General features: G+C 41.7%; 5 protein-coding genes across 5 annotated transcripts; 1 reads left to right on the forward strand and 4 right to left on the reverse strand.

Annotated features, from left to right (window-relative positions):
• Nucleotides 1–6668: 6668 nt before the first annotated feature.
• Nucleotides 6669–10673, reverse strand: LOC139298062 (jun dimerization protein 2-like). Its single transcript, XM_070920892.1, has 4 exons — nucleotides 10586–10673; nucleotides 8297–8514; nucleotides 6999–7103; nucleotides 6669–6854 (listed from the first exon to the last, which is right to left on the reverse strand). Exons 1-4 carry the CDS (start codon nucleotides 10671–10673, stop codon nucleotides 6669–6671), a joined length of 597 nt encoding a protein of 198 aa, XP_070776993.1.
• A 1050-nt stretch (nucleotides 10674–11723) lies between these two features.
• fosaa (v-fos FBJ murine osteosarcoma viral oncogene homolog Aa) lies at nucleotides 11724–13908 on the reverse strand. Its single transcript, XM_070920424.1, has 4 exons — nucleotides 13771–13908; nucleotides 12915–13142; nucleotides 12489–12596; nucleotides 11724–12392 (listed from the first exon to the last, which is right to left on the reverse strand). The coding sequence occupies exons 1-4, from the start codon at nucleotides 13906–13908 to the stop codon at nucleotides 11724–11726; spliced, it is 1143 nt and encodes a 380-aa protein (XP_070776525.1).
• A 989-nt stretch (nucleotides 13909–14897) lies between these two features.
• Nucleotides 14898–17027, forward strand: LOC139297453 (transmembrane emp24 domain-containing protein 10-like). The gene is made up of 5 exons (XM_070920126.1): nucleotides 14898–15074; nucleotides 15563–15683; nucleotides 15976–16049; nucleotides 16221–16347; nucleotides 16623–17027. The coding sequence occupies exons 1-5, from the start codon at nucleotides 14898–14900 to the stop codon at nucleotides 16742–16744; spliced, it is 621 nt and encodes a 206-aa protein (XP_070776227.1). The 3' UTR covers nucleotides 16745–17027.
• mlh3 (mutL homolog 3 (E. coli)) lies at nucleotides 16349–22755 on the reverse strand. The gene is made up of 14 exons (XM_070920705.1): nucleotides 21691–22755; nucleotides 20769–20820; nucleotides 20136–20576; nucleotides 19907–20010; nucleotides 19712–19786; nucleotides 19405–19509; nucleotides 19201–19285; nucleotides 19057–19125; nucleotides 18853–18961; nucleotides 17839–17998; nucleotides 17691–17714; nucleotides 17512–17590; nucleotides 17237–17388; nucleotides 16349–17139 (listed from the first exon to the last, which is right to left on the reverse strand). The coding sequence occupies exons 1-14, from the start codon at nucleotides 22753–22755 to the stop codon at nucleotides 17068–17070; spliced, it is 2592 nt and encodes an 863-aa protein (XP_070776806.1). The 3' UTR covers nucleotides 16349–17067.
• Nucleotides 22756–24043: 1288 nt separating this feature from the next.
• acyp1 (acylphosphatase 1, erythrocyte (common) type) lies at nucleotides 24044–25111 on the reverse strand. Its single transcript, XM_070920570.1, has 3 exons — nucleotides 25036–25111; nucleotides 24738–24825; nucleotides 24044–24439 (listed from the first exon to the last, which is right to left on the reverse strand). Exons 2-3 carry the CDS (start codon nucleotides 24816–24818, stop codon nucleotides 24224–24226), a joined length of 297 nt encoding a protein of 98 aa, XP_070776671.1. The 5' UTR covers nucleotides 24819–24825; nucleotides 25036–25111; the 3' UTR covers nucleotides 24044–24223.
• Between the last annotated feature and the right edge of the window lie 950 nt (nucleotides 25112–26061).

Here is a 26061-nt window from a genome sequence, read left to right on the forward strand (position 1 = left end):
CACTTCATATCACATCATCTGTCATGGGCACTTACATACTGGCAGACCTGAAGCAGGTTGATTTAAAAAGTTGGTTACATACACAGTGCAGTCAGACAGTATCAACAGAGTGACACATCTTTTGTTATGTTGGCCTTGTAGTCAATGCACGGTGCTTGTGCACTCAAAAGCACTGGGTTTTAAATGAAACAGAACTGCTGACTTACAGCTGTAATTTTAGGGCATTTACGTCTACATCAGATGATCAGAGTAGGAATTGTAGCTATTTTTGTACACTGTCCTCCAACACATTAACAAAAAACTACATAGCAACACATCTGCAACATATCATTGCAGAGCACTTTCCTGGTGAGCCACCATCAGCAACAACAATGGCAATGATATCCCATCCTTGTGCTTTCTGCCTGCAGTGTGTATATATAGGTAAACTAGCTCATTGTAACAAAAGGTGAGTATTCTCTTGAAGTAGGTCTGACATATAAAACACATACTATTGATTGGGGCAAGTAAGTGTTGGTCCAAACTTCAAAGCAGAGCTGCTTTGCTTATTCGGCCCTTGAAAGAGAAGGCTATGGCCTCTGATCCTTGTCCGTGTTAATGTTAATGTTTGACTGACGGACAGCCTGTCGAGGTGCTGGAGAGCAGGGTGTGAAATAAGATGGTGTAGTGGTTCTAATACTGAATGATGCTAAACATCATAGTACTCAGCCAGAGTGGAAACTGGAGCTCGTTGTCACTCTTTCTACTCAGATTTGTTTCTCCGTGGAGGATTGTTACTGTGGTAGGATTTGGGATGTACACAATAAGTCATGATCAATCGTCTTCAAACTTCCATTGTTCAAGGTTCACAATCAGAATGATTCATTTCATTTTGGGTGAAACGTATTCTATCATGCCTGAGTGTTCCTGAGAATTAGCACTGCAATAATTTGTTGATGAATAACTTGACCGACAGAGAAGTTGAACTTTACCTTTTTGCTTTTAGGTATCCAAAGCATAAAAATCGAATTAGGCCATTGTAACGAAAATAGGAAATGTTAACAACTGTAATTTAACTTTTGGCTCTAATATATGTAGTTTGAAGTCAATAAAATGACTGAGAAAAAATTATAAGTAATAAAGTATTTAATGGGTTTTAATTCAGTTAATTGAAAAAGAAACATCTCAGAGCACCACTGTGGCTCTCTTTCATCGGTCATAATGAGCTCAAATGAACCATCATATTGAAGGATGCTGTAAGTTCATGAGTGAATGACTCCAGTTTTCTCTGCTGTTGATGTTGTGTGTCTTTAGCAGCGTGAGCAGACGGCAGTGCTGTAGTGCCCCTGCTGCCTGCAGCCTCCAGCTGCACCACCTCTGTCCGCATGGAGCAAATCCATGAATGGGAGGAGTGAAGGGAAGAAAAGGAGAAGCAAAACCCCTCTCATGATATTGAAACCGCAACCCCAAACGCACCTCCTGATCACTCTGGCGTCTTTAAGGAAACATCCTGGCGCATCAATAGGAAACCAAAGCATGGTAGCCTTCATATCAGTGTTTTGATACCTTGCGGAAGGCAAAGTTGTAGATTAGTCAGGATTGCTTTGTTGGCAGCTCATTCGCCTTATTTCCATAAAACCAGCGCAATAAAACGCTTAACCCCAACAGATAAACGCATCGTAAAACCATTTCAGGCTCATAATGCTCCACATCTAACACACGTTCGGTATTTGGGCTGTAAACTGCCTCACGGTCACATTACGCTTCCTGAAAGTGACGAGATATGAACACATGAGCTGTAAATATACTAAACCCTACAGCCTAGTATTCCGAGAGGACATTTAGGCACCAAAATCATACAAAAAAATGAAAAGAACCGTCAGTTTACCATACCTGGGGCACGGCGGCACTGATACACTACTGGACTACACTAACTTCACGCGCTGTACCAGCAGAAGATGGCGAAGTTGCGCACGTCACCTCCTATTTGGTTGCCACCCTGAAAACAAATACTTTCCACGGGCCAGAAGAAGTACACATTCCTGTAGTTCAAGTTGGCTTAGACAAACTATACATTACAATACCAATGTATCTAGTCTGTATGGCGTCATTTTAGTAGCCAACAAAGGAGACATTATAGACCCATTAGTCGCCTAGAAAATGTCACTTAAAAGAGTGTAACTAAGTACATTTACTCAAATACTATCAAATATCAATTACAATTTTGAGATACTTTCACTTCATATACTTCATTTCAGATGGACATATTGTAATTTTTACTCATTTACACATATATAAAATGCAACACTCTGTTACAGATTAAACCACAGATCAGCAGTGGTTTTTTCCTCATTTGTACTCCATTAATCATGTGCACCATTTGGAGAGGCTCGACCCTTAGGTTGGGAACCACTTGACTAAACTACTTAACTTAATATAAAGTAGTTAAAGCTAACTCCACCTCGACCAGCTTCAATATTAAAATGATATAAGCATTGGTATATAAGTATTAAAATCCAATAATGTAATATATAATATCACTAACAGGGGCCGTTTTGACTTTTTATACATAAGTACATTTTGCTGTTGATGCTTTTGTACTTTTACTTCAGTAAGGCTCTGAATGCAGAACTTGTACCTGTAATGGAGCATTTTTACAATTTTGTGTGGCTACTTTTACTTGGGTGAAGGATTTGAGTACTTCTTCCAGCACTGAGGGTTTGCTTGTAGGCTGAACATGAAGACGATACGATACTTCAACAAATCCACTCGAAATGTGCCAACAAATAAGAAAAATCCATGAACCCTGATAAGCTTTTTCAACGTAAGCAGGCGCTTTGAATATGCAGATAAGCTTTAACATGTCAGCACACACACACACAGACAAACACACTCACACTCACACACACAAACAAGATACTGTCTGCCTCTCTACCTAAGGTTACAGGCAATAAAAAGTAAAAGTATATCTGTTCCCTCGAAATTTGTACAAACTGCAGATGATTTCTTCCAGGATGTTTAATATCTCCAACAACCTGTGCGATCAGTCTCACTTCACATGATTGCAACAATAGTAAACCGATCGAGCGTGACCAAGGACACACAGACAGATTCATCAGAAGTCAAAATACATATGGTGGCTCGAGTTGAATACCAGCACATAGGGCAAGCACACTAGTGTCTCCTTTAATCCCGTTTCCCAACCGCTCGGTCTCAGGCTCACTCAGATGATATTAGTGAATTTTACAACTTTTAGGACATGATGATTAAATAAGGGCTATTTAAGTGTTTGTACAGGGAAGTTGATGTACCTCAAAAAACATTATCCACTGATTTACAGAAGTCTCTTTCACAATGTAAGTCTATGGGAAAAAGTCTTTTTGGGCCAGTGTGCATCACGTGATGGACCCAGAAGTTGTAATTACACGGTTTGGCCACTATGTCAAATTGGCTTCAAAGCCCAGCGCACCTCCTGGGGGCTTATTGGCCCTCTCCTGTTCAGACAGATCTCCAACTGACCCTGGCCCAGGTCGGACCAATCACAACCATTTATCCAATATCGGACAGGTTTGATACGATGACTGACAGAGGAGCACTGTTGAAGCATTTATGTAAACAACCAAGATGGCTTCCGCTGATGTGGAAAGTTCTGTTGAATCCACTATTAATTCTCATCTGCAATGCCAGATCACTTGTGGACAGTAATTAGGCTATAACTCATGTATTGGGTAGCCCGTCACTCACATTTTATTCCAGGATCATTATCGGAATCTAGAGATGCTTTCAAGGAATCCCTTTGGTAACAGTGCAAACTAAGGAATTTCACAAATAACAGGCAACTGCACGGCCCACAGACCCACAGACCCACAGGGAGCCCCCAAAGCCCCAGGCTCACTGCATGTCATTTGACTTTTGGTATTTGATTATGTGTTTGAGAATTTGTAGCTTTGTTTAACAGTTGATATTGCGCTAGTATTATTGTATTTAATCAAATTCATAATCCGGATAGGTATTGTTCTAGCATAGTAGTACTGGTTGGTTTCTGGATTTCTGGACATGGGTGGAGGGATGAGGGTGCATCAGCTGGAGCCCAACAGCAAATATATGCCCGTGGCCCCCTAAAAGGTTAATCCAGCCATGGGTTTAGGTCTACTTCAGGCTACTAATGTAATTAAACATGGCATTGAAATAATTTCTCCGGGCTTTTTCTGGACACAAATCAAACAGAATACAGAGGTCTGTAACAGTGACTCTCTCCAGGCACGAAAGATCAACTCACCTGATTCCCAAAAACTCCAATGGAGCAGGCAGTGGAGACCTCATCCGCGCCGAACCAGACCGACGCCAGGCGGGAGGGCATCCCGAGGATGAAGACCTGGGCGAGGGAACTTGCAAACTGTGCGAGCATGGTCACTCCGAACAGGTCGGGCTTGGCACTGGCCACCTTGATCCATGTCCCGGCGCAGTTGAGCGCGTTGGCGAGCAGCGCCGTGACCCGCAGCCCTTTCTTATCCAGCAGCCAGGTGACCGGGAAGATGAAGGGGATGTAGGTGAGCATGTAGACCATGGACAGCCAGTCTACAGCGAACGCGTCCACGTTGTAGAACTTCATCATTATGTTGCTGATGATCCCGTACTGGATCCATTGGTACGCGTTGCTCAGGGAGTACGAGCTGAACAGGAACACGATCACCCAGCGCTTCGTGTACAGACGCGTGGTGGCCGCGGAGCCGCTGTCACCGTTTGGGATGCTGCTGCATTCAATGAGGTCCGCGGCATCTGGACCTTTCGCTCCCAAATGTGCAGCATTATCCTCCCCGTCCTGAGCGCTGCTGTCCTGGGAGGCCCGCGGATTATCTCCCATGTTCTGCTTCAATTAAAACGAGCGCACTGGAAGATAGAAGCGAAAATAATGGAAGTCTTCCAGCACAGTAGCAGCAGTAACCTACTTCAAATGTCTTTTTAAAAAAATCACTTTCAGTCCATGTGACAGTCAAAAACCCATTCAGTTGTGAGGAATATTGGCTTCCTTTGCTCTTACAAAAAGACTGAGGTGACTTCAGACTTCTCAAAGGACTGACCTGCTCTCCACAACTTCATTTAATACTTGAGCTGTCTGAGAAATCCTCCTTATTAGCCCACAGACACTATAAGAGCTGACCCGACTTTTACTCCACCCAGCTGCTGAGATAAGAGGTGACAGTGACTGTTGGAGCTACATGTTCAGAAAAAACACCCACCAGCCAGTCAACACAGACAAGACAGACCACAGCCTGCTGTTAATGACGAGAAGTTCAGTTTCTCTTCTTGCCTCAGTCATTGCTTTAATCTACGAGTTAAATCCCTCCTGTAAGAACAATGAGTGCCTTGTTACCACCTCTGTGCATGCTATTAGTTAGTACATGCTGAGACCTTCTGTGCTTATATACTTATATTTTTTCATGTTAGATTAAATGTGGATTAAGTTTAAAACCTGAGCTCAACAAAAATGTGATAATCTAACACTACTGGTCCCCATTTGATTTAAAAAAATAAAAAGGCATGTGGCTAGTTTGATGACTTAATGCAGAATTGTTGAAACCAATATAAAATGTAGGTATATAGTGTTAAGCAGGCTGTGCTGCTACTGGCCACCAGACTGCGCCGTTTACCAGAAATGGAGGCCGTGAACATTTTACCCAAAACATAATACATGACTGGCGTGTTTGTGATTTTGTAGGACTTCAAAAAATTCCAGGAAAAAAACAAACTAAACATTTATTTCTTATTGAAATACAAAATGGGATTTTGTGATAGCTTATATGCTTATATAACATCATATACAAAAGTATAAAAAACATAAACATAATTGGTAGTAGCAATATGGATAACAGAAAATAAAGTACAATGTAAACAGTCCATATATATATATGTGCATACATGACGCCTGCGCCAAAACATAAGAATAAAGGTGTGTGTGTGGGGGGGGGGGGGGGGGGGGGGCAACCGCTCTGCCACCAAATGTATGAAAGAGTCTGTGGGTGCAAGTACTGCTTTAGAAAAATAAGGAATTTACTATTATTTTAATTGAGTGAGCAAATTAAAGGGGGAAAAAACACCAAATATCATCAGCTATTTCAGTTATTTTCCTACATGTATCTATTAAATCTACCAAATTGCCCCAACTGCCCTCTTGTAGTTGTAGTTCAATTAAAATTCTTATGATTCCCAGAATGCACTTGAACAAGAACAAGACAGTCCGAGTAATTTTGGGCACACTGGCCGAGATGTCGAGCTGACATTAACCACGGATGTTTTCGATAGTGGGAGACTTTTCTTCAATCCAACTCCTCTTTAGCTGCTGAAATATGTTGATGTAATGGTTAAAGTGAAGAACAGATATGGTGCAACAAACTGGATGTATTGATTGTAAGGTAATTTGCCAATAGCTTTGTTTAACTTCATACTGATAGTGGCAGGAGCTCTGATGACCAGAATGACAAATAAATGGGAAAAAGAGAGAGAGAAAGAAAAAGAAGCTTGATTTAACTGCTAAAACAGTGTCCAATCTTATTGGAGCCACATTTTGTGGTGGAACGCTCCGTGACTTAATGTAGGAGGACTTGGCTGGTTCTCCTCCATGACTGAGGCCCAAAGCTAAGTGCTGCTAGTTGGCTGCTTCTTCTCAACGGTAGAAAGCCGTCGCACCTTCACTTGGCCTCCAGCTGCTGCAGCAGGGGGTTCACTTCGCTCTCCGGGGTTTTGACACTGTCCGTCCTGACAATACACGTGGGGCGATGGCGGTTAAGCATGAGGATCAGTTGCTGTCGTTCGAGCTTCAGCTCCTCAATCTGGGCTTTGAGGTCAGAGTTTAACATCTCTAGTCTCTCTGATTCCTGTGAGGATGGAGGGCAAAAGAAGTAATGAGGGGGGGGGGGGGCAGAGATAAAGTAAGAATGTTGTCCTGTCAATTACAACAGAAAAGATAAATATGTGAGAGTTTGAAATAATGACTAAGTGATTATCTAGGGATGTCTCACCTTTTGTAGATAATCTGTCCTCTCTTTCTTTTTGTTTCGACATCGAGCTGCAGCCACTTTGTTTTTCTCTCGCCTTCGTTTCCTCCTCTCTTCCTCTTCATCTCTCTAAACAACCGTGCAGGTAAAAAAAAAGGTTTGAGGTTCAGCTGTGATGGACTGGCCATGCCTCCTCCTCTTTCATTATCAATAAGCAAAATTAAAGTGTGTAAGTGTAAGTTTATCCTTGTCCTACTACAACTCCTGTTGCATCTCACTACTTACTTTATTTATGTGTAATTGGTTAGACATGAATCTAATGAAGCGAACCTAATAAGATTGATTGAAAACACACAAATCCTATAAAATCCTATAAAGTTAAACTGCATGTACTGAAACCAGCGCCATGGCTATCCACATGATATACAACTACCAACATCAGAAAAATATCAGTGTGTGTTACCTATTAGTATAAAAGCATATAATTGTGACACAGTGTGTAACTTTAACAAGACATGACTGAGCTTATGTTTAGCCTTGTTTGCAATGTTTACCTATAAACGCTAATGACACATTTTTCATATTACAATTTATACTTTTTTAACCAAATCAGAAATACACGTCCACACCCTTATATCATAAAGACAACCAGCTCTGATGGTAAAAATGTGTAAACAGATACATCTCCAGTGAGGCCTTCTCAACAAAGTTGCATCCAGACCTTTGCTGGGCTTTTTGCTTATTGATGGACAGACGGCACACCTCATGCATGATGCTACTGTAGTAGAGAATTTCATATAAATAAGTTATTATTGCCATTAGTCATTTCATATCTAACCATTTTACCCTTTCTTTGTGAAGACTCACTGAGTGAAACTAAAACCAAATGATCATCTGTCCTGCCATCACTACGTCCGAGCTAGCTGCCCTGTCAGCTAACAAACGTCACAGCTAACAGTCTAATAGATCAACAGAGCTGAAGATCCATCTGACTGTATAATACACAGTGGTCATATGCTGTCCTTGACGTCCATGGTGCTATTTAACAACGGTAACATGTCCCACTATGTCCACTAGGTGGACCTGTTGATTAAGATATGACACAACGCAGTAACTGCAAAGGTGCTTTCACTTCAAGCAAACCTGTTTCTGATATATTAGCCACACTACATACATTTATGCTACAATCTGTATGAAAAATGTGAAATATTGTACTTGGATTGTTGCGTGTGTTCCTTTCATTGTGGCAAAATCCCATAGAAAAGCACGTAAACTGAGTAAAAACTCAAAATGTTCTGTTTACATTTACATGATTACTGTACCTCTGTTTTGATCACTAGAGGCCTCTTCCCCAGACTGTCCAGGAAGTGCAGAGGTGACAGCATTGTACCGAACTCCTGGAAGTCACCGAATTTGAGCTTGTCAGTCAGCGTGGTGGCTGAGATCCCAGCCAGCGGGCCCAGGCTGGGCAGGGAGCCTGCTGTCACAGAGGGATCTGGGATTTGTCCTGGCATCGCGTCAGACTCGGTCGTGACCACAGCTAGGAGGCAGAGGGAGAAAATGGGAGACATACTCAGATGGCAACTAAACCAGATCAATGAAATACACATAAAACTCTGTCTGCTCTGCTTGTCATAGGGCACACTGGAGCATCCTTATGGTGTGAGGGTAGAGGAAAAAAAGCCATTTTACATTAACAAATTAGAGGCAAATAGATATGTTAGTGTTTTATTTGACCTACAGTCTGTGACATGGCTTCAAGAAGGCATTTGCCTGAGGTGCACTGCTCCTTTCTAGCGGTCAGACTTGCCTCACTGTGATGAATTGCTGGTCTGTTTTAGGAGCCGGATGCTGAGGCTGCTCTCATTAAGCTATTTTGTTATTTTGCTTCTTTTTTCTGGAATAAATATACAGCCGTTTACAGAGATCTTGGCAAGACTTTACCTCATTTAATCCCCAGAGGCCAAAACAGAGATGAACAGTGTAGAAAGCAGACTCAGACAAATTCCCCTTTATTTCAAGGAGAGCTGAAGCCATTGCCAAGAAATACCCGTACACTGTGGTTTCCTCCTTATGAGACTTAATGTCAGGGGAGCAGAATGTGGCCGCCAAAATGCAGCATAATGTGGTGAAGTTTGAACCCAAATACTTGTTTTGTTTTGTTTCGTTTAGCCAAGTGAAAAATTAAAGATGACACTGTTTACTTGTGCTGGACACCATGTTTTGGAGTCTACCACTGGCAAAATGCTGAGCACAAACATTTAAATATATCCAAAGACAATGAGAGAGGAGTGTGTGAGCAAAGCCGGCCAAAGACAGGAAATTACTACAACAGCTCAGCGGATTTCCAAGCAACATGATGCAGCCAAAAAACTACCCGGTCAGCCACTCAGAGACCTTTGGCCACACTACAGGAATAAACAGGCAATATCTGATATAAATATCACTATAGAAAACAGCCACCTGGCTCTGGGAACACAGATCTATGAGAATTTAAAGGTGAGAGTTATTATGCATCTACTAAATATTTATACAGAGAACATTCAATTAAATGAGAATTGCATAAGGAAATAACTTTAAATTTTTGCACTTCCCCCAAAACTACAGGTCAAGCAGACACAGTGGGACTCTGCAGGCCATGTTTTTGGCACGTGATGGCCAGAAGCAAAATGCGTCTTAAAAATGGTGCAACATGTACTGGTAAAATGGAGGTAATGTGTAATTACACGCATAAGAAATTTGGTTTAATTTCCAGGAAAACACAAACCAAAGCAAAAGACAAAAACCACCTTAACAGCATGGTTCTTAAACATTTTCATAAAAAGGACTCCCAAGCATACATAACGGACCAATGACAGCCATTTGAATATATTATGGTCCACAGTGCAAGTATGATTAAACATTCTCTTATTATGGTAACTTTATATTACCCCTGAAGGTCCAAGTAGCCAATTAACTTCTACTGATTAGAATGTATGATATGTATTTGTTTTGAACTATGCGCACTTTTACAGGAGAAAGCCCCAGGTTGGTTTATGAATATGGATGTTCAATAGTTTAGAAAATATGTGTGTAGTCATGCTAAGTCGACCACATTGTGTTGCAGCATGCATACTGAAGCCATTGGTCAACTTGAAAGCGGAAGTTTTTCTTCAGTGCGGCATTTATCTTACGTAACTTTGTCTTCCCATCAGAGAGCTGCAGTGATAAAATGTTACAGCTTTCCGCTTAGAGCGGGTTTCGCTCGAGATGAAGCACATTTTAAGAATGAATGCACAACACCAATGTAAAAGGATAGACAGCACTACATAGGGACATTTTGTTCTGAATTGTGCACGCCGTGCTGCCATGTAAGAGGAGCATGCAAACAAAAGAAAATGATCTTTCTGTAGCATGCTCCACAAGATGTCAGGTCTACTTTGAACACCAAAAAAAAGCACGTCAAACTCAGGGAATGCAGTGAATATCGCGTTATAACCGAACACATCACAGACCTGCTCGCCGCTGTTCACTAACTGTGCTCAGTATGACCTAAGCGTGGCGCGCCAATAACCTATTTAGACTGTAAAAAAATGATTCAGTCCTCGACTTATCAAGTTTTATATACTGACCTGACTTTGATCCCAGGTGCAACAAATGTCCTTTCTTCTGGTCAGCCGAGGGTCGAGAGTAGATTTTAAAAAGTGGAAATCGTTGCATCAGCCCGATTTTAAACGTGATCCCAATCTGGGAGGATTTGGGAATGCGGAACTTAGGCTATGCCAGCCAAACGTAAGCAGGGATGTAAAAAAGTACATAGTGGGGGCAGAAGTGGGGAAGTCGCACCGCTCCTCCCATAAAGAAACACTGAGGCTGCAGACTGCAACGACAGACTGTGGCTCAGATGGAGGCCTGCACCGAAAATACAGTACAAGCACTCATGCATAGTGAGCCCCGAGACAAATGCCACATAAATAAAAGCTCAATCATTTGAACTTGAAAGCACTTTCACATTAACCCTGCCTTGCACGTTATAGAAATACTATAAGTTTATTTCCAGAATTATAACCATATAATTTAAATTCATTGGAATAATATATAAAGTTAACATCCAAGCTAGAGACAGGTCGCAAACACCAGCAGCACCACACACCACTCTGAATGTAGATTTATTGTTATTATTCAGCAGCATAGATAAGCAATCAATGCTCATTTTTACTTATTTTTCAATTTAACAAATAAGTCAAAATCTGAAAGGTAAAAAAATAAATCATAAGTTACATCTTGATAAGATATATAGTATATAGCACTGGATGTTTTCATGGAAAACTTTCAATGAGGTCAAACCACAGTTGATGACATTGAGGTATGCAGGTACTTAACATGGATGAATATGTAAATACAACATTTACAGCAATCAATACACTATTGACACCAAAACACAAAACCATACTGTAACATTAACCCCACATTACATCTTGGATCTAGTAACAGATCAGATATATATAAGCTTTGAAAATTATTTGGAATTTCTCAGCATGCGTTTTAAAATCAAAACTTCCTTCAGTCCCTCCTGTTAAAGTAAAAGCCATGCTTTTAGCTACATCACTCTGTTGGCTATGTATCTGAAGAAAGTTTATATGTTTGCTTAGTCACACACAAGACATTTCATGAATGTATTCCTTGAAGTGTTACAGCATACTGTGGCATATGTTGTTCGCATCATTTCAAAGTCCGGAGCCTGCTGAACAGATCACTTCCCTCTGTACATTATAAGGCCAGGAGAGTTGGAGAGTTGAGGATATCAACAGATTCGGCTTTGCCCCCTCCACCTTTATGGCTGTCTAGTCCCTCTGTGAGAGAGTCCAGCTCGGGACAGGCAAATGTGAACACAGACAGGTAGCTGCTGCAGGTGGGGGTGGAGGTCACTACGGGAGTGCTGAGAGGCTCCAGGTCACTGGAAACGGACTTGTACAGGGTCTCCCAGTCCGACACCCCGAGAGAGCTGCTCAGATCTATGTCTGGCACGGATCGAGCCGTCTCCATCGGGGTTTTCTCCTCCAAACTGGGCAACATATTTTCCAGGAGCCCCTCCTTCATGTCCAGAGAGGGCTCAAGATCGCAGATGTTGATTTCTGCACTGGCACACAGCAAGATATTGGAGTTCCCAGAGATGGCTGTGGACGGATCACTGGGGATGTCCATGTCCTGGAGCGAAGGAGCTTCCTGGGTGCCATCCTCTGGAAGTCTGTCCTCGTCTGGACTGGGCGGCAGCACTGGGGACCCCGTGGGCTCCTGGAAAATAGACTCCAGCTCTTCTGACATCTGGCACACTGGTTTATGTGTGGCAAGGATAAATTCAAGCCGCTCTTTCTCTTTGAGGAGGTTGGCTATTTCCGTCTCCAGGGCTGCTTTTTCCTCCTCCAGCTTGTCCGTCTCCTTCACATAGATCGACATCCAAAATCATCCACATTGGAAAACACACAAACAGTGGGTGCAAATGACAGCTGAGTAAATGCATCACTGTTTACTTACAGCTTGCAGTGTGTCCGTGAGTTCCCTTCGTCTGTTGCGACACTTTGCTGCAGCCATTTTATTCCTCTCCCTCCTTATCCTCTTTTTCTCCTCCTCCTCTGGAGACAGCTGGGATGTAAAAGAAATAATTCAGTTATTACCTTGAAGAATCCAGCCATTTCATCCTCTAATCCGGTACATCCGTTGCCAATTCAGCCTCTGAAGAATGGCAAAAGCATGTTTCGCTGCAATGCGTCTAAAAATAGACCATTGTTGCAGACTTGCTGTGACCTGAATATAAATTGACTGCCTAAGGAAGGCACACAGCCAGCACACGGCACCAGAGGAGCATGCACAATAGCACTGTTGCACACAAGGAATTCAGATTGGCATATGTAAATTTACACTATTGACTATTCTGTCCAATAGCAGCTAGAGCAAACCTACCTGCTCTGTTTTCCCCTTTCTGACAGCATTTTTTCCCTTATTCCCGCCCTCTTTGGGTGTTGCCTGGTGAGAGCTTTGTGGTTCATTGGCTTGCTTGCTACCCAGAGATGGGGAGACAGATGTAATAATCGTAGGCTGGACCATCCACTGGAAATCTGGGGTAGAGGAAATTGCAGTGACTGTTGGAACAAATGGAGTGTCTTCAACGCTCATGTCTTGGCAGAGCTCCTGAAAAAAGGAAATAAATGGACAATGAGGACTATAATAGGGCTTTTTTTTTTATAAATCTATTATGCTATTAGTGGTTTTAAGTGGATGTTATTGTGATGGCAATCACCAATGAAATCTACAAATCATATGCTTAAAGTCTAAAACAGAGGGTAGCCTGCATGTGTTATGTTTTTCTTGAAATATACCCAACCAGAAATAGCCTTCTACAGATCAATATTTGACTTTATCATTGTTTCTGACGTCAACACTGACGCAGGGATGCTGTGGAGTCTCCTGAATGGATTTATTTTTCTCAATGAACCGCTGCATCGACACGCTCACATTTGGTCCCAGGACGTCGGAATCATAACAACCCGAGCAACGCTGCTATTTTGTCACATTTCCACCTGCACGGACCCCTGGTCCAATTATAAATCAAATAGATCAAATATTATGTTAAAAAATTGAGCGCACCCAGTTAATTAAAATCTTATCAATCAGTTCCACCTCCCCCTCCCCCCACCGCGAAGAAAGCATTAGGGCACTCAGTCTGTGGATCACATAAAAAGGGATGTTTCATCTGCTTGTAAACTGAGCGCCTCCTGGGCTGCATGTTGAATATATGATCAACAAAAGCCATTCATACCTTTGCATTGCTCTCTGACGAGGAAGCCGGAGAGCTCGCCTCTTCTGGCGTCGTCTGGCAGAGTGTCCCGACAGGAGACTCAGTCCGGCAGGTGGGAGAGACTGAATCCATGTCAGGCGTCAGGTTGTTTTGATACATCACGAGGAAGAAAACACAAGTCCTGATCAATGACAAATATGACTCTGGCCTTCGGCCCGGCAGAGCGTCTCGGGTCTGTTCTCCAGGTATATACCTGGTAACTGGACGACTAGAATGCAAGCCCCTCCTTTTATGCTCTGCTAGAATTTTATGAATGAACCAAGACTGTACCATCCGCGGAGGGGGAGGGGGGTCAGACTGACAGCCACACAGGCCTAAATTTCGGGGTAAAAGAGCATTATTTTGACATTTAGGCTACCCTCTTTTCCTCCATGAATAACATGAAAACATTTTTTTGTCAGATTTGGTCACAACTTCGTCCCCGCACGAAAGACAAATCGCAGTTCTCACTCCCATTCACAAATATCGGCTTCATATGTGAGAAACGTGAGCCTATTTATAAATAGACCTACACATATGTAACCATTTCTGAAAACCTGATGTTCTCGTGCATTCATTTAATCAAGGCTAAAAGACACGTACGCGGTTAAGAGTGGGCTACATAAATAGCCGAATAATGTCCACTGGGTTTGTTTAATAATGTAAAAGCTCATTTAGTTGCAAGGTCGACGCGACGCATTTTGCACGATTTCAAAAATATAGTATGTCGTCTATAGTTCACGTATGTAGCCTGCTCTGCTTACAGATTAATTTACTCCAAAATCAATTTCCTCTCCCCATTTCATTGTTATGAAACATACTCCATGTTCTTAACCGTCTGACAGACCTCTCGGTGAGCTCGGCACTTTGGGACTGCCTTTTCCAAAAGATAAGAATCGAGGGCTGTTAGCAGACATAATGAAATGATGCTGAATTGTTTACTTGGGGAGGAGGAGGTGAAGAGGAGAGATTTGACATGTGGGGGCGGAGAAGTCACGTGACACGACCCGGAACTGGAGGGAGGAGAAAAGAGGAGGGAGTGCGGTGGGGCCGCTTTTGACAGGAGCAGCGTCGTCCTTCACTCCCCATCACAACAAGGGACTGCTAGCATGTCTAGACTTTGCGTTTTGCTGCTGATACCGGTCCTTTCGGACCTGGTGTTTGCTATACAATTCTACCTGCCGGTCAACTCTAGAAAATGTCTACAAGAAGAGATCGACAAAAATGTGCTGGTCACAGGCGAGTACGAAGTCAGCAAAGAGCAAAAAACTACCATTCATTTGACGGTACGTGAACGTGTTGCACCGCAGCTGGAACATATGGCAAACTTCTTTAGAAGTTTCTTTAATTAAACAAAGATTTATATTTGTTTGATGTGTATTATTTGTAGAGGCATTTGACCAAATATCTGTTTTTTTTTATTAATTTGATATTCAGAGGGATAACTGTCGGAAATAATTTTCACAATAAAAAAATAGTAATGTGGATATAATCACAAAAAAGGTAGAGCCATTTAAAAAAAATGTCATTCTGATAGAACAGTCTCATATGTTAAAAACATTGTCATTTTCTTGTAATGTAAAAGTTTGTTTTGCAGCCTTCAAGATCTAATCATATTACTTAGTCTAGTCTCATTTAAAGATATCAATATAATATTGGTTCATCATCCAGCTTTACTCCAAAGGACTTTGTGGGCCCAGTGCTCCACTTTGGATCCACAGAGTTGATAATTGAGAGATATAGTGCCAAACCTCTCTGTTAACTCTTTCTTCAGATCATTGATTCTTTCGGCCACACGTTGTACATCAAGCAGAATGCCACAAAAGGGAAATTTTCATTCACGACAGAAAATCATGAAGAATTTGACGTTTGCTTCCACAGCAGATCTCCAATGGGTGAGTGAGGCTTTGAAAAATATATAATTCAAAATAATATCAATGAAAGATAATCTTTTCTCAATTAACTAGTGATGAAAAGGAATATTCCAACTCAAATGGACAAAGCACATAAATTATTAGTGGTCAACGATGGAGGCCAAAGATGCATGATGAGGGTGATCCAAGTGATGCAAAAATACTTATTATTGTTGATTGTATAATTTCTCCCCGGGGATCAATAAAGTATTTCTGATCTGATCTGATTATTTTCTGTCAAATAACATAATAAGGTATTAATGCTTGTCATTAGGCAGTGGGAGGGTCCCAGACCAACTGGTCAAACTGAACACGAAGCATGGCGTGGAAGCAAAGAACTACAAAGAGGTGAGGTACTGTGTTAATACTGTTATATCAAAGATCATGAGTATTCATCCAAACTACTACTAATAATTCAATGCATGATGAACTTTGTGACAGCATTAAGAAAGGTGATGTAGAGAGATCACAGCATCTAAACCTGTTTGATAAATTTTACTCTTGCGACCTCTTTGTCAGATTGAAAAAGTGGAGAAACTGACGCCCCTGGAGGCGCAGCTAAGACATCTTGAGCACCTCTCACAGGCCATTGCAGATGACTTTGACTACTTGAAGAAACGAGGGAAAGAGATGCAAGACACAAATGGTAAATGGATAGAGCAATATGTTTATTGTTAAATCACCACTTGGGTACTGCTCTCTATGGGTTATTCTCTTTTGGCCACACCCCTATGAGATGTCACGGCAGGTGTTTTGCCTTGGACAACAGATGGAAATCACCTGCTGTGTGGGGTGTGGCCAAAAGAAGAACAAGCTTGAGGGTTTGAGCACTTTTCTCCATGTTGTGTCTGAAACTATCAAGTTGACTGAAGCGTTAAAGACAGCTTTGACTCTATTCAAGTGCTCTGCAATCTTAAACAGCTTCCACCAACACACGAGTGCTGCTCTTCGGCATCATCTCCACGAGCTGTTTGAGTGCATTGGCCACGTGGCAAGTTTTCTACTTGAGACGATTCTTCAAGGCAAAGAAGTTGATTGACTGAATAGGTTTTTCAAGCACCACCTGAGGGATACAGCTTGATCATCAAGTGAACTGCAAGTTTCTACAAGTCACTGTAATGTGCCTTTTGATATCTTTCCGATGATCATATCATAGCAACGTATTTCATAAATTTTCATTTATTTTAGTATTTCACCTTATTGTGTACAAAACTAAATGTTATTTGTGTCTGACAATATATCTTCCTATGAATTTGCTTTAGTATAAAACAAAAGGTTTCCGCTTCAGGCCTTTCGGGGGAATGTGACTATTACAATTCATTTTGTTGACAGCAAACTACACATTTAAAATAAAATACACACCCACTTATTTACTTCCATACAGTTCCCACGCTTTATACATTCTTCTCAGCTTTTGGAGGTTGGGTTTCTGTAATTCCTGAAGGGACAAGAATGCTTAGTCACCATCAGATTGCCGTGCTGTACAATGCCTTGAGTACTACATTTTGTACAAATGTGCTACTCCATTCTGGTACCTTCTGGTCTTTGTCCAAATGGAGGATGTCTACTAAGGGAGCAATGGATGGACGGCCATGAGCACACTGGAAGGGCAGCTGGCAGGAGGACAAGGACGCCACCAAGCTGTAGCATTCATCTCTACTCAGGCTGTCATTGAATTTGATGGCACCTGTTTAACGCATACATGTATACAAGTGATTTGTATGAAGATTCCAGTGTGAAACTGTAATTGATTGAATCGTCATTGCACAAGAAACAAACTGAAGGATGGAGAGATGTCATTTAGCCATACCGTGGCATGCTAGGGAGGCTAGCACCTTCAGCACAGTGAGAGGCAGAGTTCCTTTCACTCTTCCAGTTAAGCAGAGTAACTGAGACAGAGTAAGAAACAACGCAACACTTTATGGAGTAATAAGATACTTTCTTCCACACAAAAAGGTTTAGGAGCTACAGAGACACTTAAAAGCTTACCTCAATCTGCTCTCGAAGATACTCCTGATGTGTGATTATAGAGAAAAAGCAAATTGGAAAACATAATGGGATAGAATTGTAAAATAATCACTTGGCTAAATGAGTAATACAATAGATGGCCTTAATACAGAGGTTTCAGAAGTCTTACCTCAACAATAGGCTTGATAACAGATGCTCTCCCCCGCCTGAGCTCATTACTCTCCTTTTCAATGAAGCACAGTGGTACCTTCCCTACAAAAACATGTGGGCCCGCTGCCTGTGAGAACTTCACTTCCAGGCCCAAACTCCGCAAATGTGGCTGACAAGACCTGTAAGAGGAAGGGTCCACAATACATGAGCAATCTGAATTACAAAGGGATCAAAGCTCCAGGACATCCATGCTGTACCCATTTTTCTAGAAAGGAAACAAGACACATAATGGCAGTTAAAGAACCACCACATCAGACAAAGTGCTGCAAGTTTTCCAACAAATTGACTCCTTCCACTGGCTGAAAACTGACTTTGTGACAATGATCCAATTACAAGAAAAACACTGAACAAAACACAACTCTTGTATGTAAGGCATTTGACAGTATTCACTCTACTATTAATACAGGCTGCCACAACAAGAGCATTAGAGTGCTGACGCTACTGAATGGTGTCATGTGAGCCAAAGTGCTACACAACAGCTCTGGGTTAAGACAGGGGTGAAATGAGGCTGCGTCACTGCACCCACCCTTTGTCATCTTTATTGCTACCAGCCTTCACCTCACTGCCAGAATCTGCTGCTGGGTGTCTCGGTTGTTGTATAGAGCAGAAAGCGGGGCCCTTAATCCAGTTTAAGGCCAACTGCAGGGTAGGTAAACCCACCAAGCAATGACAATGCAATCACACTCATTTAAAAAAAAAAACACCAGTGTATCCTAAACACCATACCGACATACCATTCTCTTCTCAATAATCAGAGGCTGATTTAGAGATATATGTTCACCAATACATCACCAACTCTAATGCACAGGCCACTGAGAGTGATGCTCACATGTTGAATCCATATTGGATGAACTGTCTTTAGCAATACTTTGAACACATTTATATATTCAAACTCTAGTATCTGCCTTTATGTTAAGTTTACTGGTTTAACTGGTTTTCCCCTTTGCTTGCTGTACAAGTACAAAAAACACACCTAAGCAGCCTTAGCTCCTCTTCTGTTACACTGATCTCAAGAGGTGGCAAAATGGTTGATGAACACAGACGTCTCTCCCCTGGTGCATCTGGGTCATCCTCATAGGAATCTATGACAGGATATATAGTTCGGACTGTAGCATCACAACAGGGTCCCAACAACAGCATTATTAATTTAGCATAACAACAATACAGTGCATTGTACCTGCAACTAGATTTTCAAGTCGAACTCTCTCATGCGCAGCGTGTTGATCCACCAGCACCAGAAGGTTTCCTGGGGTTTTAATACAAAATGCATGAGATGTTGATAATATAACAAATGACAAAACAGTGAAGTTCCGGTCCATACCTTCAGTATCAGCGAGGGACGCAGGCTCTTCATCCCTTGTATTGATAAGACATGCAAGAAACTTCTTATCCACTTGATGAATAACCTATAAGGTAATTAAATAGCAATTACTTCATTCAATATCAATGAAGGCAAAATGCTTGAAGAATTATAAAGAACATTTTGACAGAACATTCAAAAAAGGACACCAAAAGAGAAATTTGCCTTCATTGAGTGAATCATGGCCTTAGAAAAACGGTATGGAAACAGGATGTTGTGGATCTTGACAGCCAGTCCATCAGCTTGCCCACTTGATATGTCCACACCGACCTGTCGGCACAGAAGAGTTCATAATGCATCATTAACACATCATAAACATTCAAGTGAAACTTGAATTTGCATTAAGACGCTAAACTTTAGAACAGTTAACACAAGTAGAAAAAATGTAAATTCTTGCAACGTTACAAGGCTGTTCTCCATCCAAAGATTCACAAACACATTCTCATATAAAGTAGGCAAAAGTTTTGTTTACCATAGGAGGTCGGACAAACACGGGGTTATTCCACTTTGAGTACAATGAGGTAAGCGAGTTGGAGCTCTCACCATTGTCAACTGTTAAAACACAGACGATTACACATGAACACAAACGAGCCAGTAGTCACATTGTATATTGTGAATGTGTGTGTGTACGTGTGTTAGACACCCTACAGTCTACAATCTGATCCATCCCTCTGTCGTCAAGCCCTGAACTAATCACTCTTTCTGTCCTGGATTTAGGCACGAAGGGCAACACTAGCGCCACCTGAAATGGGTAACATCTGTATTCCATCCCTACAGTTTAAGGAACAGGAACAACAGTGACAGTGAAGGTATTCTTGGTTAATGTTGAGTGCTACTTCCAGTTGCTATCATGTCAACACAACCTGCTGATAAGCACAGAAAAACTACAAACTCACCCATTTCAGAGATGACACTAACAGCCATATTGGTGACATCAGATGTACAGCACACTTGTGTTTCTTCAGCACGTGGGTCCTCATATCGGCTGAGCCCAGTCACTTTGTTGACGTAAACTGTCTTTCCCACGGAAGTATCGTAGTGATGGAGCCAGTCACCTGATGTTGTAGCCTCTTCCCTCTCAGCCAGCTGAGGATTTGTACTGCAACCTGGGACTGGCTCAGGATGCAGTGTCGTGTCATAGTGATCCTCGTTGTTATTGCTGTCTTGGACGCCATCATCACCACTACTGAGACAGGTATTGTCCTGTGATGAAGTCCTGGACAGGTGTGGAAATACATTTGAATCGTCTGTCCTGTGTTGTTTCAAATGGTAGAGTTTAGTTGCCAAAGACGTTTTGCCTCTAATCTGCCTGGACAGTGGTTTTAATTTGGTGAAAACTGAGAGGGTTGGTGGACTTTGGAGGCTTTTCTGTGTCTCTTCTTCTGTTTCTATAACTTCACCATCTTGCTGATCTTTCTGGGATACCAACAAATTCTGGGAATTCAAAACAAATCTGTCTGTCTGAGGAAGTCTAGTATTATTCTCTTGATGAGTCTCTTGAGAGGGTAATGTCAGTTCATCAGATTTACCATATACTCTTCTGAACTTCTCAAGAGATCCAGACTCCTTACATAAAGACACCTTTTGACAAGTTACAATCCTGGGAATCTTTGAGGGAATGATAGGAGCAAAGACTTTGTATAGTTTCTGACTAGATCTGTCATGCCCTGCATCCAGTGAGATTTTGCGTTTTGATGCAAAGGATCTCTCTTCACATTTCTGTGCTAATATTTGCCCTTGTAATACTGACTTGTTGATTTGGGACATGTCCTCCATATGCAGACTTTCATGAATGTATGGTTCGGACAGACTGATCTTTCTGTTGCTTACTAAAGTCAGTCCATGTCCTCCTGTACCCTGGCCGTCAGGTAATATTTGCTCTGCAAGACTGTTTAAATCAGGCTGAATTTGTTGAGTGATGCTCACATTGCTGGTTGAGGTAGTATTGTTTAATTGTATCTCTCTTTCTTTTGGAAGTTCCAGTTTTTCACTTTCTAGTTGTTTGACTGAACTTGACATACATAGAGTTTGAGAGCCCTCCCCTGCTTCACTGAATGTTGGCTCCTCTTCCTCAGTAATGTTATTATAAGATGCAGGTGCCAGTCTAACCAGATCACACAGTGCTTCAACTCTACATCCTTTGTTTATGCTTCTTTCACTTTTTATATTTTCCAAATCATTTGCAGTTTTCTTTATCTGCCCCAGCTGTCCAGTCTCTTCTTTGCACTCCATCAGACCAGACTCCGGGCAAACACTGTCCTCCCTTACACAGTCCTCTCTGCACTCACGATGAACAGAAGCAGATGCCAGTTTCATTCCGATACTACAGTCTAGTGTGGAAGCACCGCTAGTTTCTTGGCCACCATTGACACTGTTGTGCCCCTCTTGGTCTGTATTGTGAGTGCCAAACAGTTTGGGAGATACACAGTCCAAGTCATCTTGAGAAAGTACAGCCACCAAGTTCTCCCTGCTCAGGAAAACTTTCACTGCCTCTTCTATACAGAGCAAAATGCCATCCCAATCTTTGAACTCTATTAGAGTTTTGGCAGGCTCAAGACAAATGTCATACTCTGAGTAAGAGCATTTGATATTGATGATGTATACACCGTGCAGCTCTTGGCTTCGTTTGTGCTTTGGACTCCTGATGGCAGACTGCCACTCTGGACTGTCATTCTTCTGATTTGAACTGCTGAGTCTGCGTAGGAGAAAGTTCAGCAGCTTGTGTATCCGTGTTTTCAAGAGCAGTCTGTCATTTACATACAGGAACTGTAAACTGTTGTTGTAGTGGCCCTCTCTGCCAATGTACCCAATCACTTCAAACTGTCCGTGTGTGTAGCTGATTTCTCCAAGTTTCTGTGCTCGCCCGAGGCTGTGTATCTGAACAAACCTGTGGTAGGTGTTTCTAGCTTTCGGAAGCTGCACCGTCATGGCTCCTGTGCAGTCATTCTTCAGGGTGAAAGACACAGAGGGATGAACCAGAGAAATAGCCTCCACTCTGTGTCTGATTCTCTCGCCCTCCAGGACAGCATCCATCCTCTTCCTCCGCACTGGCATGTTGTGGAAGAAGTTACAAATGACCACAGTTGTCCCTGCAGAGGCTCGAGCGGTCTCTGCTTCAAATACATCCATGCCCTTGCCATCCTTGAAGATTTTGACGTGAGTTTTCACTGATGATCTGGTCCGGGATGAGATTTCAACAAGTGTGGCTAGAGAAACTATACTTGCCATGGCTTCTCCTCTAAAACCATACCAACTGAGGTTGTCCAGGTCTTCAACAGAGCCGCATTTGCTTGTGTAGTATCTGTTTCCCACGCATCCCATATCCTCAGCATTCATTCCAGCACCGTTGTCGATTACCTGAACTTTGAACGCCTCCATGTCCATCCTCACTCCCACACAGGTCGCCTCGGCATCGATGCTGTTAAGGACAAGCTCCTCTACGCACTGCTGAAGTGAGGGGATAGCGACACCGGAGCGAAGTTTCCCCTGAACCTCTTTAGGCAAACACTTAATCATGGTGTTCATTAAATCCAGCTCTCTTGGTATGTCCAGTCTCTTATCTGCCCTGACTACACAGTCATAAGATAGTAACGTTAAAATGGCTTAAATTTGGCCGTTGCTAAGTTAGCTAACGTCCAGTTCAGACGAAGTTCAAACGAAAATACTTTGACCTCGACACATTAAAAAAAAGACGGGTTACACAGCTCGTTAAATTACATAATTAAAATACACAATCGAAAGACATGCTAAAACCAACCTTAGCTGCTGTTTACAGTCAACGTGAAACAATAAGAGATGACGGCACGGCAGCAGCTAACATGTACAACTAATGGCGCCATCTTGTGGTGTGAAAGACCTACAGCTCAACCGTCGTCTTATTTTTCGTTTAGTCGTTGGCAAATTGCAACCAGCTGTTAATGTGCACACCGCCGCCTACTGTACGGAGTGTGCTATCTCGTGTGTTACATTGTATTATCCTTGTATTTTCAAATTAAAGTTTGTTAAATGAATTAAATACAATTAAATTCTCACCTAACGCTAATTCATAGAGCCTAGAAAATTGTATCTTCCTCATTCATATTAGTCCCATTAATGGTCCATTGTATATTTTGTCTTTAAGTACTGCTCATTCTTTCCTACACAGAACTCGGTACATCAATTTCCATCACATTTTCTCTATTAAATTTGCCTATTAAGAAGTGCAATTAATTTTGTATGCTGGTCTTGGGCTAGTGAATGTCACCTCCACTTTTCTCTTCCTCCCTCTTATACCTCCTGGCAAATCCAGTTTGTTAGGCTTGTAACATTCTTCACCAGTATTTCCCTTAAGAATCGAATTAACACAAATTGAGGATAAATTGATTCTACATCTTTGGCTATTTTGTCAGTGCTTCTCCACAGTCACCTGCAGAGCTCAGTCCTTACCAAAGGAGGGCAGCAGCCTTCGGATGAGTATTTAGTCCTTCATTGGGCTCACCTCAGACTGCTTCAATCAGTCTTTATGGAGGCAGATGAAGACGGTGGTGACAGATTTCAAGGTCATACCATTGCCTGTTTGCTCAGTGGGATGTTTACTGGACTTGGGGATGTTTGAAAATGTCCTCTTCAAACAGATTTACAGTTTCTGTTAAATAGTGTGGTCACCTCTGATAACCACTCAATCATGTTCTTCTAAATGTTCTAGTCTAGGTCACTGAAAACCAGGTTTCCAGTCTTAAGGCTGATATAGCCTTTTAAAGTTAAACCTATCAAATACTCCCTTAATGCTGTTACTACAATAAAATTCAAACAATGTGAAGCCTGCTGATAGGAATTTTTCATTTATTAATGTAATTCCATATATTGTAGATGTTAAGGAGACCTAACATACACACATCTTTTCGATTCATTATATGAGTTGCATTCCAACCAATAAAAAAAACTAAATAAATAAACCATCTGCTTCAAAGTTAATATTACAGGCACAATCTATGGGTTACTTTATTTATTTTACTATGTTAAAAGAAGAGTGTTCTAGGTTATCTACTGTTTTCTCATTCTTGAACTCTGCCTTGGTTATGTGTGACTTGGGGCTCCCGGTGGATTTCAGCCATTCCTGCATTTCTTTCACCTTGCTACATGGGCCTTGTAGCTGCCCCTGAACAGTTCCTGCGCCTGTGTTTTGGACCCATCCAACCAGGCCAAGCTTCGTCCCTTCTGCCTGGAAAATGAAACACTGCAAATTAGAAGATAGCAGAGGTGGGCTACTGATGGAGAACATGGCTGTGATGGGGTACTGGGACTATTAGTTAGATAGGTTGTACAGGATGGGCCTTGAACATTGTTAAGAGTTAGATCTCTAAGCATTATATATAGGACGAAGACTCTTTGTCATTTTCCAAATCAAAGAAATTCAGCTTTGGTGTTAGAAATGTTAGTTTGACAAAAGAAATATTGACTTATGGTCCACTTACTAGCTGCTCATGGGCAGGCTAACATTATATCACTGTCAAACTTACTTGAGTGTACTTCCGAAAAAATACACCTTGCACTCTGCCAAAAATTTCATAATCCACTGAAATTAGGTCTTCGTTGGACATAGTGGACCTAGAAAGGGAGAAAGGAGACAGTACTTGGGTGCTGTGTTGTGTATGTTGGGGGACATCATGCATCGCACGGGCTACGTTACAGCTGCTAGAAGCTATGCGAACTATTTATTTATGTTCAAACGATTTGAAACCTGGATAATTAACACTTTTAACGACGTATTCATGCTGTATGGATACATGATAGCCCGCTGTCTGTAATATAATTCACCTGAATATTGTTAGGAAGCCGTGAGATGACCATTCAGCTCCGAGGGATCTCGATTTTTAAACATACGGGACTCTGCTTCCGGAAGTGATGTTCAATGGACCAATCAGAGAACCCCCGAGACACAAGGTTTCTAGGCAACAAGTGTAAACGCTGGGAAAAGGAGACCCAACAGTTCTCATGGCTATCTCCGTGTGGCTATATTTGTGACTAGCTAAACTCAACGTTACTTTTAATTCAGACGACATACAAAAATTCAGTAAGTGTTTAAAATTCTAGGCGGATTTTGGGAAATAGTTGTCAACTACAGATGGAGTAAAAAGTAGATCGTAACTCGCTAATTCTTTTTCTGACATTGACCTCTATTTGGCTAACCTTTGGCAAATGTTATCCAAGAAAAACACATGATTTTATTATTATTATTATTTTATTATTATATTGCAGAGGTTTGTTACTCATTGGCCTCACTTACTTACTCACTTACTACTTTTTGTTTTTTTTTGGGGGGGGGGGGTGACGAAAAGTTTCCACTCAAGATCCACTTACTTGCTTGTTCTAGCATATCACATGGTCTTCATTAGCTAACTAATTATCTTTGCTGATTTGTCATGGAACAGTAAATGTGTAAAGTCTCCGTGATTCAGGTCACTTTTACAACTTCTCTTCCATGTTGGCTTAAAGGGTGAGCTTGACGGTTGATTCTTGGCCTTAAAAAGCAGTTGACAAAACAGTCTCAAGGTTCACTTACTTCCATATTATGGTGCTGTTGACCATATCACATGGTCTTCGTCAACAAGACATCTGCTGATTAAGCTACTTTTAAGCCAGTATGGACAAAGTGTAAACATCTACAGTTGCAAGACAACTGAGCAAACTTCATCTAATAATAAAGACTTTGTAATCTGGTCAAAAGCTACAGAACAAGTGAGTAAATGGACCTGGAGTTATCTGTTGTTTTCAAGGTAAAGAATGAATTGTCAAGGTCAACCTAAGAACTTTACACTTGTTTTTTTCCACTAGAAATTATAC

This window comes from Enoplosus armatus, chromosome 15, assembly GCF_043641665.1.
Source record: "Enoplosus armatus isolate fEnoArm2 chromosome 15, fEnoArm2.hap1, whole genome shotgun sequence".
NCBI lineage: Eukaryota > Metazoa > Chordata > Actinopteri > Centrarchiformes > Enoplosidae > Enoplosus > Enoplosus armatus.